The sequence below is a fragment of the Thunnus maccoyii genome, chromosome 8 (assembly GCF_910596095.1).
Source record: "Thunnus maccoyii chromosome 8, fThuMac1.1, whole genome shotgun sequence".
In the NCBI taxonomy this organism is placed as follows: domain Eukaryota; kingdom Metazoa; phylum Chordata; class Actinopteri; order Scombriformes; family Scombridae; genus Thunnus; species Thunnus maccoyii.
Genome location: NC_056540.1, coordinates 11,023,806 through 11,036,346, shown reverse-complemented (window position 1 = coordinate 11,036,346; position 12,541 = coordinate 11,023,806). Strand labels below are relative to the sequence as shown.

Sequence of the window (12,541 nt, the reverse complement as noted above, 5' to 3'; positions counted from 1 at the left end):
AATGAAGTTAAATGTTATTAATGCTGACAAGCACTAGAATCACATTTAGATCAAGTGAATAATAAACAAGTAATAAAATAGAAAATAATAATAACAAACTAATATTTATGAGTCCACTTTTTTATTCCTCTTGCAAACATTTAATCGACGTATCAAAAACGGATATTGATGTGTTTAAAAACTGAAATATCTTGTCTGACAACACCTGCAGGATTATAAATATGATTCAATAGAATTAGTGACAAGTTGCCACTAAAGTTTGTATGCACTTGATTTATACCTTCATGTAAATGGGTGCAAATTGTATTTTGAAGGTTTTGGAATTGTAAAAAAAGAAAAAAGGCCAAAAAAGTCAAAACTCTGCAAGACTTGATGTAAAAAATGACACCAGGGAAGCCCTGAGGAGCAGTGATCCCTGCTGTGTGCGTCTGGCCACTTTGTTAAGTCACGTCTGGTAATTTATCACTTTGCCTTAACAGGCTAGTAGACTGTATCAGACATCAGTCGTTCCTCCACTAAAATGTATATATCAAAAGTCTCGTTTTGATTTTATTATCAAATTATCACATGATAAAATAATATTTTTGTGTCGTGCATAAACTCACCTTTTCCTTCTCTACAAAATCAATGTAGGTGGTTCTCTCTATTTCCACCGGCTGACCCTGCCTGTCGTACAAAGCCAGCACGAAGTGGAAGAAGTTGGACTTGCGAAGGTTGGAGGGCGGCTGTTTCTCGAAGTGTGCCCGAGCAAGACCCACTCCGCTGCGGACACAAGCACAAACCAGCACCATGCACGACGACGGCCATTACAATAAATTCAATAAAAACAAGAAGAAAAAAAAATTGCAATGTTAAAGAGATCTGCTTCTAAAATCCAATCTACGTTTCAGTCAGTTCATTCTAAAACGAGAACCATTTAATTAAAACCCTCACAAACGCTCTTTGTGGTTTAATCAACAATAATTAAACAAATATATTAAAATATATACAGAGTTAAATATTCGCATTTGTATAATAAACATAATTTGGAGACACCAACAGCTTTCATGGTGGTCTAGGCCTGCAGTTGATAAAAGTGTGCATATATAAATTTTAAACTTGACCAATTTGATTAAAAGTAAAGATTTTTTTTCAGAACACTTCTAAATTTAAGCTTGAAAATAATATTTATACATGCATTCAGTGAAAAGCAATTATCACAACCAAAAAGGGAGACAAACACCAAAGTGAGCCGAAAAGCCTGAACACAAACCCACAGCACACTTTCCTAACACCAAACTTAATCTGAGCCTACATTTAAACCTCGCGAGCCTGGAGCTTCTTTGAGCTAACTGTGCTTTCCATCCACAAATATGTTAAACCAAGTTTGAGCCACATTTTTAATCATGTTGGACTTAACAGCTAAAAAAAGAACGTATAAAGCCAGCGGGAACAGTGGTTATCCAACAACTACGTCCTCTGGGGACGCATGCTGCCCCAAGTGATACTGCCGCTCCGTCTTTAACACCGCAGATCTTAACGTGTTCTCTCCCCCCGGTCTCCATGCACGCCCCGGTGTCAGCGCAGCGCCAAGGCCGCCTCAGGCTCACCTCTGGGCGGCTGTGTTGGCGTCCAGCACTCCGGCGCCCTGCATCCATGTCCGAACCGCGTTCATCCCGGCCACCATGGGCTCTTCTTTCATACTACTCCCACTCCTCTGGATGCTCTCGTGGATGCCAAACATCAAAACGCACCTTCACACTGTCGCTATCTCTCTCTCACTCTCTCTCCCCTCTCTCTCTCTATCCTCCTCTCCTTGGCTCCCTCCTTTCTTTTTTTTTTTTTTTTCCCCTGCCTCCCCTCCTCTTGCGTCTGTTTGATCGCGCTGTCAAGAGGAGCAAAGTGGCGTGGACTATTTCACTTGGCGTTTAGTTGCGCGTGTGTTTCTCAAAGTACACAAAAGATGCGACATGTGGAAGGAAAAGGGGAGCTGTCAGCATCCAGGGTTAGCTGCACCTCGTGTCAACGACTCCAGAAGAAAAAAAAAAAGCAGGGGAGGGGGGGAATCGGCAGCTATGAAGATGAACAACGTGAGAGCGATGAAAGGGGGAAGCGCAGGATGAGAGGCTGCACGGAGTTGGCGACAGTCCCCCCGGATCAAGGTGCAGCTGACAAAAACACAAGCAAAATGTCAGTTTTCGTAACAAACAGTCCACAGTGGGAAAGAAAGCCGAGGAGATGAAACACGTTTCACCCTCTTTCTCTCCGTTCCTTTATTTACAAAGTCTTCTCCTCTGTTCAGATGAATGAAACGGAAGATTACGCGCAATTAAGAGGCAGTCCTGGGCAAACAGCGGCTCCGCTCCTCCTCGGCTCCTGCTCGGGTGATTTGCGCTCTTTTCTTCCCTGAGGAATCACTTTGGACCATCTCTGGGATACCAAACAGGGGGAGAACTAGTAGGTGAGGGGGGCGTGGTCTACAAGGCGAGCAGGAACGCCCCCAAACACAGTTAATAACACGGACAATCAGCTGTCCACCAACCCCGACCAGCACGCTGCCCGTCCGCCTGCCTGCTGTCCCCGCCTCGTCCCACGCAGTGTCCCGCCCCAGCCACTTAGCCAGAAGCTGTGCGCGGTGCGAGTGTGTGCGCCCATGTATGCCAGAGTATGCGTGTATGTGTGTGTGCGTGCGTGTGTGTCTGCTGTGTCTTTCTGTAGACAATTAATGTATTCACGACTATCAAACATCAACTCAAGGGAGGACATTAGTTTAATCCGTTGCAGTTTTCCCGCTGAGACTAAAAGGGCAGAGTGAAGAGGGGAGCCGGGAGTGGTTGCAACATCTATCGCCTGTTTGCTTCGTTGTCACTTGAGCTGCTGCTATGAAAATGTGATACAGACTGTCCGCATCTGTCTGCAAAACAAGACGAAACAGAATCCGAACACATTTTAAAATACGCATCAGATATATCAGATGTGACTCATTGTATTATGTGACAAAATGTGTCACACTGCAGTGAGAGGAAACAATTTGAAGAATAGTTGCAGCATCAGTTGTGAGCATATTTATAGTGCTCATATATGTCAAATGAAGTCAACGTCGATCAATTTAATTTTCTACATTGTGAAGGATTGTTTCTAAAGGAGCTTGCTTTAAAAAAAAACAAAAGAAAATGACTTTATTTTAACATTTAAAATGTAATTTCGACGTTCTGTTTTCTCTTGTGAACAGTGTTGAGCAGTGCAAGTGTTCAGAGTATCAACTATAGCAGATTATGAGCTCAACAAAGTTTCAGCTCACCAAAAAAAAAAAAAAAAAAGAAAAAAGATAGAGAGAGGGGCTGGCAAGCCGCTGCGCACATTTTCTGTTACAGCCCGATGGTTTGAAATTAGCTTTGATTAGATGCATTACATAAATCTTGCGGGACTTAGTGCTGAATCCAACATAAATATGAGGATTACAGCTAAACTTTGCTGTCCCGCCGTCCAAAAAATGCACTCAGTCAAAAATAACTGCTCAAGAACAAAAATGAAAAAAAAAAAAAAAAAAAAAGTGTAAAAAAAATTTGCATGGTTGCTCACACAAGCATGAAACTGCACATCAGGTTCACACGCATGAAGACTGTTTGTCATATGGTTGCAAGTCCAGTTTGCAGAGAGTAAGGATGTTACAGCTCTCCTCATGCTCCCCATCAGCCCTGGTTTCCCCCCTCCAATCATTACAGAGTCATTTCTAAATTGTCAAATTCAATTGTCTGGGGGCCATCTGTTCAATAAGTACTGTTTGGTTAATTATAATGAAATGGAAAGAATGAGAGAGTCTTGTTTTTTATCAAGAGGGCATCTCTGAAAATTAAGATTGTATCAAGAATCACTGACACGTTGATGCTTTTGGGAGTGAAGCTGCACAATTAAGAGCCTCAGAAATAGCGTACAAAATGCATACTATTTTTACACTATTGAATTAATATTTTTTTGTTGTTAGTTGGAATAAACTAAAACAAGTTTTACTTTCATTTTAGGGAATGATTTTTTTTTTTCTTCTAGTGACATACATATCCTCGTCTCTAGTGCAGCCAGCAGACTGACACAAGAGTCTCAGGCAGTTGCAGAGTCTGATACAAATGCCATAAACGGTCAAGGTTGGACACCAAACCCCAGCAATCATCTCATCATTGTCTATATCTGTTTATTTATGTCTCCTGCTGTGGGAGGAGAAATGTGAGCACCCTACCACGTGAATACATGATAATAAATAGTGATAAATAAAAGCAACGTGAGATAAAATGTCTCTCACAGTCAGCCTCACTTTTTAACGCCCGTACACACACTTACACACACACACACACACACACACACACACACACACACACACACACACACACACACACACACACACACACACACACACACACACACACGTTCAGAGCAATCCTTCAGCACATTTGTTTGATTGTGGCTGGCCGGCTCTCTCTCCATGATCTGTCTGCCTTGGTCGGCATGCGGGCCAGCGCGAACAGTCAGAGGCCCCTGGGGTTGCGTATATTTATATCCCCGAGCACAACACACACTGTTAGCCCAAATATCACCGTCTCACCATCCAAAAACAGAGATGTCAGTTGGGGGCCCGATGATCCCGTCATGTTAATACTGTGATTTACTAGTCTAAATCCACGGTTACCCATTGCAAAATATCTATGGCAATTCTGCACAGGCGGGAATGCGCACACCATTTAAACGACGCAAAGGTGTGTTTCTGCCATACACGACTTCAAGTGTCCACATATGGGAAGGCTATAAAAAAAATAAAAAAATCAGCGGTATAACTCTATGAGACATTTTGAAGTAACTGATCAGAAAGGAGTTGCAGGCGCCACCAGATGTTCTCGTAAATCAAAAGGTTGGGTTGATGATAATAATGGCCTGATTGAATTGAAGACTCATAAAAATGACTGGTTGTAAAAATCAGACATATGCTTATGAGAGTGGGCCTTATGTCTAACAATATGCTCTCTAGTCGACTTAAAGGAGACTAATATAGATGTTAACAATTTAAATATGTAGAGCAGATTCTGGTAGGTAATTTCTTTGATACGCACTGAGAAAACAATGTTATAATGAGTGTGTAAACAGTGTCGCAAGAAAATATATTTTCTTTAAATTAAAGTGAGAGAAAAAGTAGGCACATAAGCTAAATCTTAAAAGTCAAATCAAGGGTGAATAATTAGAAATATTTGGTACTATTTGGAAACAATAATCCGTTTTTTTGCTCTTGTAAGCAGCGCATCTATGGCAATGATGACCTCTCCCACCTTACTTCAGGTCACCCATCAAGCGCTGAGCGGTTGTATTTGGTACAATATTGCCATCTAGTGGCTTTACAGAGACATTGCACGCCTAAATATAGTTTGCGTCCACTAAAAGTCAGATGTATTCTCAAATGTAACACTTGCATAGTAAGTAGCATGCAGATAAATGCCATCTGTCCAAATTGCTGTTTCTCTGCGCCCGTTAATTAACATGGTCAACAAATGTGGACAAGGTCAATGATATTTGTGGATTCATGAGAACAAGTTGTGAATGTAATTGATCTTGTAGGGCAACATCAAAAGGAAACCCAGTTAGAATGTGGATTCAGTTTAACCCTCAAGTAACCGAGTGGCATCAAATGTGACTTCAAGTGTATATTGTGTATGTAATTGTGTTATTATTTTAAGGGGAATTTATCTGATCCTTAAAAAAAACTTCTTGATTCTGTTCTTCTTCTTCTTCTTCTCGGTAAATCTGTGTCTTTGTTTCGAGTTCCTGTCTTGATCTAGACTTTAGGTGATGTCTGTGTTTTTTTATGGTCACATGATCCTAGTTTAAAACAATGTTATGTTAATAATAGGTATGAATTGCAGTCTGTGAGGGACAATCTATCATTTAATGCCCAATGAAGGCAAAGGGAAAATTCTCTATTTGATTTCTTAGAATGAGAAAATGTTTAATTTCAAAATAAGTAAATCATGGACTTTTTTGTCCACACTAAATGTGCTTATAGTCATACTAATCCTATTCTTATTAATGACAAAGTAAAAGAAGATTTATACATTTTAAGATTTAAACTGACCAAGGCTTGGATTTGACTCCAAGTGATCATTACTGTAAAGCAGTGGTTCCCAACCTCTTTTTATATATCTGTGAGTGGTGAAACTCACTGTGGAAAACAAACAACTGATGATAACAGCAAAAGTCTTAAAAAATTAACATCATTTTGTGTAGCAGTGGTATGTTTTTTCTGCCATCCAATTCTGTCAATCACCTCAAGATTCTCAAGATTTTACCTTGTGACCCTTTTTGGGGGTCACAACCCACAGGTTGGACACTATTGTTGGGAATGTGAAACCTTTTTCATAGTGGTCTTTCTAAAATGATATACAGCATTTATTCTATGAAATGTACTGAGACGTGTGACTTAGAAAAAATACATACACACATGCAAGCACCCACACACACACACACTAACTATGGAGTTTTGCTCGGTGCTAGAGCACAACACCATAAGGTAACTACAGATGCTTTCATGTACTTAATTGAAGTTATTTCTAAAAAAAAAAAAAAAAAATAGAAAAAGAACTCAAACACAACACTTATCTTACTGTTATGTTGTTTATAATGTATTACAGTGCAGCAGTTGCTAAACTGCACTGTGATATGTACTGTAAGAATTACTGCAATTCAGACTTTTTACTTAAAAATTCCTCTAAAGACTGTTAGACAAGAACTTTCTCTCTTTTTTCTCTCTAGTTTCATGCTCCTCACTTACTGTGAATGAACAAAAAATATCTCGATCCGATTCATAATATTACTTCTGTCCTGTTATTCAACAATAAGATCTTAACATGTTAGAAAGTGCAATCATCTGGACTGGGAATCACATGATTACTAAATATGCTGTACACAGTTCATCATTATAGTGAAAGTGGAGTTGAGATCATGGCTGACTGTCTCACTGGTACTCATTATATACAATTTATTAACTTGATCACTGTCTCAGTGTTCCCTGATTGCCTGCATAACATGACATAACATAACCGTGTACTTTCATTAAAGGCGTTCTTTGTTTTGAGATGTGATATGTGCATGTAAGTATTGTTGATCCCAGTTTAAAACAATAAGTTAAGTTAATAATGGGTTTGGATTCCACTTTCTGTGTGACTAGTTATCATTTAATGCCCACTGAAGGGCAACTCTTCTATTTGATTTCTGAGAGGGAAGACAGCTTTATATGTTTAATTTCAAGATGACTGAATCATGGACTTTTTTGTCATCACTAAATGTGCTTTAATTCATACAAATTCTATTCTTCCTAATGACAAAATAAAATAGATTTATACATTTTCACACTAGTTTTACTTTGGGATGACATCTAACTCAGTGGTAGTGGCAGTGGTTCCCTCTTTGGATTGTGACCTTTATTTAAGTATATTTATATTCAAATGTCACATGTTGGATATGCTTGTGAGTTGTAATCGGTTGAAAGAGCCAAAGACAGATTTTTGTTATATCAAATGTTTTGTTGAATCAAATAGTTTTGAGGGCTGAAAGACCAAAAGTTATCCAATAATTATGAACATTAAAAAAAGTCTGAAAAAATGAACATTCTTTTGTGTATCACGAGTATACTTTTTCTGTTTCCAATTCTGTTCTCACAACCCTTAAGATTTACCTTGTGATCCTTTTCAAAACTACTGTTGAAATAAATTGTTATTCTTTCTAATTTGATATACTGTACAGTATTTCTTCTATGAAGTGTACTGAGACTTTTATGACTTGCACTAATAAATATTACAACGTAGGAATGTGTGTTTAGGCCTGGGTGTGTGTGTGTGTGTGTTTGCTCATGTAGGGTAGGGTGCACACAATACATCACGATAGTGAAACTGGATAGAATAGAATGACAAAAGTTTCCCAAAAATGTGTCAAGTACCCTCTGTAACATAAAGCAAACAAGTAAAAATCAAAGGTCAAGGGTGTCAGGTTTGATATGTGTGATATATTTGCTCTGAAAATGCTTACATCACTTAACCACTTCTGCTTTTCATGACAGGGAAGTGAGGAGACAGTTCACTGCAACCTCCTGACCAGCTGAATTCATAAATCACTACTGGGAAGAGTGGCTTGATATTCTGTAGGTGTGATGTTGTTTGTTTGGGCTTTTTTCACATGTGACATGGACTTTTGGAAATTAATGTATCTGTATATCCACTCCGCTAATAACAACACTGGAATTTTATGCTATTGGATGTTACATGTACTCATCTGCTTTTATGCCTTAAAGGCAGTTGGTTCCCACAAAAGTAACATCACACTATGGTACATTCAACTTAAAGTTTATATCTATGGCATATTTCTGTTCCTATTCTGTTTTGATAGATAGGTAGTTTTAAAAAAACCCTTTCCACAGTGTATAAAGGATTTAATGTGTGATTATTTTCTAAGAAATGTAAGACATCTGTAATTACCCAAAAAAAGCAGCATTTGTCCTTTTATTTACTTTATCCACAAAATTATATGACACCATTTAAATGTGACTTTATAGATTTCAGGGGGGCGACTGTAGCTCTGGAGGTAGAGCGGGTCGATTCCAGCGGGGCGGTTTGATTCCCAGTTCTTCCAGTCTGGATGTTGAGGTGTCTTACGGCAATATACTGAACTCCAAATTGCTCATGTGAATGATTAGATCCTCCTGATGAGCAGGTTGGCACCTTGCATGGCAGCCCCTGCCATCAGTGTATGAATGTGTGTGTGAATGTTGGCATGTATTGTAAAGCACTTTGAGTGGTCAGAAGTCTAGAAAGGCGCTATATAAGTGCAGTCCATTTATCAGAGAGGAAAAAAAAACAGAATGCAGTTTGACCTAGATTAAATTTTGATCGCTTCACAGCCTGCCCCGTCCTGTTGGCACCTGAGAAAGTGTGAGAACCTTTAAAATGAGGCAATACATTTCAAGTTTTTTATCCGAATATGATGAATTTCCATCAAAGTGATCTCATCAACTTATGTTGAGTTTAGTTAGTTTGGGGGTCAATGAGACAAAAGCAAAGCAATAATATACCATCATGTTGTTGGTACAGTGACACATGAACTTTTCTCAAACTAAATCAATCATTCCTACCATACAGATGAGTAACAGACACTTCCTCTGAGGAAAGAATTACTAACACTGGAGATGCCAGCAGTGACTGTTGTTCACTAATGAAAGCAAACACATCTGCTGCTTTTGTGGTTTAGAGTTCAATGCCCGGCTGTTGGCACTGTAAATATACTGTGTGTAAGTTTCCACTTCATAGAGAAAGCCCTTTGAGGAACTCCATCTGAGGGTTCAGTTTTCATTATTACTGTAGTTCTGGGATCCTGGCTTACATTAATATACATGCTGTAATTTCACAGAAAACTTCAGTTTTGTTGTGTCATTTGTGAGCTGATTTAGAGTAAAATCATATTTGTTCAGTGCCCTAATGTTTTTCAGAATGTCTAGCAGATGTTGGGATCAGGACGTCATGTACCAAAATTATCTAGGGGGATGATGACAAGTGATTTGGCGTAAGATCTAAAGAGTTCGTGGTCACACACAAGAAAGCAGAGACATGAGATAACACAAAAACTATACATGTGTCTCTTGGCATGTAACAGAGGAAATACCACGCGTGTGTCATATCTTCTTCTAGAGAACTGGTACCAGACACAGTTCAAAGCTAAACAACAGTTTTGTGATTTGTTTGCAGTGTGACATGGAGAGTTTCCACCAAAAGCCACACTCTCACCGTACTGGTTAGGAAACAAGCCATTAAATTATAATATGAGAAGCTGGTGAAATTTCATTTGTTGTTTCCTGGTCAAATAGAAACAATTATTGAGGCTATTGTTCTCAACAAAAACTATGTGGTTAGGGTGCTTATAGTGTACAGTGAAGGTACCGTATGTTAACTCTCCTGTTATCTTCAAATTTACTAACATCTTTTATCCTTGAGGGCAATTTGACCCCAGCAATTTAAACCTCTAGAAAATGATTAGTTTAGTTTATGTGTCAGGTACTTTATGTCCCTTTGTTGACTACCTTAATAGCCCTTTAAATAAAACATAACCCCCCCCCCATACATCCAGAATACCTATTACTATTAATTATCACTTTCAAGGCCAGGATGGTACTGGCCCCTGAGTAAATCAATAAATGTTTAATCCCACATGAGCATAGCCTGAGATCCTTCAGTGGGTCCCTTTTAGAAATTCTAAGATCTAGATTAAAACCAGGGCCCCGTCGCTCTGGAATGACTTGCTAGAGGAGATCACTCTTTGATCAACCACACCTTTGCCCTCTTTTAAATCTCTTTAAAAACACACTTTTTAAAATGTGCTTTCACTTAATTAATTCCTTGTTGTGTATGTCAAATAATGTATTCTATTGTTTTATTATTTTAATAGCTCATCATATACTTTATTTTAGTTTATTCTTATTTTTATGTTCTTTTTTTTATAATGCTTCCATTTTATTGTCATTTTATTGGACTCTGCCTTTTATTTTGCTGTTGTGAAGCACTTTGTAACTATGTTTTGAAAGATGCAACGCAAATAAAGTTTATAATTATTATTATTATAGAAAAATATGGAAATCACTCACTGATTTCTCAATGATTGACCTAATATTGGGAAGAAAGATCTTTTTGGTGTTTTAATGGCTTTATATTAGTACAGATTGAAAAAGTACAGAAGAAAAAACAATTTCTGTTATCAAGGATAATAACATGTATTATGTTCGGGGACAATTTAAACAGGAACTACAAACACAATTTCAAAGATTTAGAAGGATTTTATTTGTAAAACACCATCATCATCAGAACATCAGTAAGGAACAAATAACAGTTCTTTATTTACAAAAAACACCCATAAAAAGTAAATTTGAGCATTGTGTCACATGTTGTTCTATCCCAGATAGCATATGGAAGTAGGCCACTTCAAGCAACGATGCGGCACTGCTGGCCTTCTTCTGGCCTGGACAAAATGGATGTGAGCCTGAAATGACTCACATGTAAAATAGCAAATATGGCCCAAATATCCCAAATCAAATGTCAACCTTTTTTGGTAAAGATGCGGTGCTCTTGGATATGTGGATTCTGGATGTGGGCCAGTTCTGGTTTATCTGGTTTGTTCTTGGTTGACATACAGCTTGCTTGTGGTCCAGATCTGGGAAACATGGGCGGACCGAACAAGCGCCATCATTCCATGGGGTATGTGGGCCGGATGAAAGTGCCGAAAGTGTCGGGTGTGGGCCAGATCTGGGCCACAGCAATTTTGCAATCAAGGATGCTTATGTATGTTCTATGTATGCAAATATGTATGTGTGAGATAGTAAAAAACAAAGTTACGTAGTCACCAAAATGAGTTTGACAGAATATGAACAGCATATTATTTTCCCTACAGGCCAACAGGAGGTACAGTCCAGCCTTTTGTCTCCACTACTGTGCACATGATGTGTAGAGAATGTGAACGTGTTCCTTGCAGACGTATATTTCTTGCATTTCACACAAGTGTTGTTGGTCTTGGAGTCATTTCTGTTGGGACAGACCTGGGACCTGCCATGTTTCCTGCCTGCAGTTTGAACCACTGGAGGAGTTAGGGTTTGTGTGACGCTCTTGGAAGGCACCGTCTTCTCTTTATATGAGGTTTCAACAGTGCGTAACCCAGTTGCGCCAGGAAAATCCTCCCTTGACTAATTTTTTCAGAGTTCCAGTCCTTTTTTATTTCGCTCCATATTACAAAGGCATTGTAGGTGCTCACATCAATGATGTTGAAGAGAATGACAAGGGGCCAACGGGCAGTCATGTGGCTGTATGTGGCTGTGGTTATCAACCCCTCCCTTTGTTTCGTTGTAGTCCAAGACCATTTGTGGTTTTCTGTCTTCTCTGGTGCTCAGGTCAGCACCTTTGTGCATGGTGCTCGTCAGCAGGACATTTTTCCCTTTCTTGAGGCAATAGGAGACAACGGCGGCTCTGTCAGTGAAGACAAACATTGAAGATGTTACCTTCCTATTCTTCATTGCAAGAAGCTCAGAGGGAAGCTCTGGCTTGTTTTTTTCACTGTCCCCAACATAGTAACCTTCCTTTTCAGCAGTTCCTCACCCAGGGCCAAAACTATCACATGTAATGTTATGACCATTCAGTCCTTCAGCTATGTCTAGTACCACCCTCATAGTCTGATTTTTCTTCAGGTGATTCCCCAGGGAATTTACCAGTGTAAGCTTGCATATTCCTGGCATAGGAAGACTGTGCATCACATGCTGCCTATATTTTGATACATATTGCTTGGTATGTATTGTCTGAAGGGACAGCACCCACAAAATGCAACCAGACATTCATCCACAGTCACATGAGGGCCTGGATTGTAAAGAAAAGGTAATTGCTGAACCCACTTGCTCATACATCTCGTATTGCTGCAAGTTTGTCATACTTTCATCGGCTCTGCCTTGTTTCTCTGTCAAGCATAAGACACAGGAGAAAACATGGAATGTCTTTAGAGACAT

The 12,541-nt window shown here is 39.1% G+C and overlaps 1 protein-coding gene across 4 annotated transcripts in view; it reads right to left on the bottom strand.

Annotated features, from left to right (window-relative positions):
- Nucleotides 1–2,539, bottom strand: part of ebf1a (EBF transcription factor 1a) — a 58,050-nt gene extending 55,511 nt beyond the window's left edge. For all 4 annotated transcript variants that reach the window (XM_042419677.1, XM_042419678.1, XM_042419680.1 and 1 more), the window contains exons 1-2: nt 1,590–2,539; nt 606–762 (exon numbers count right to left, since the gene is read on the bottom strand). In XM_042419677.1, the coding sequence (XP_042275611.1) occupies nt 606–762; nt 1,590–1,723 (291 nt within the window). In that variant the 5' untranslated portion in view covers nt 1,724–2,539. The remainder of the gene's footprint in view (nt 1–605; nt 763–1,589) is intronic.
- Nucleotides 2,540–12,541: the final 10,002 nt, after the last annotated feature.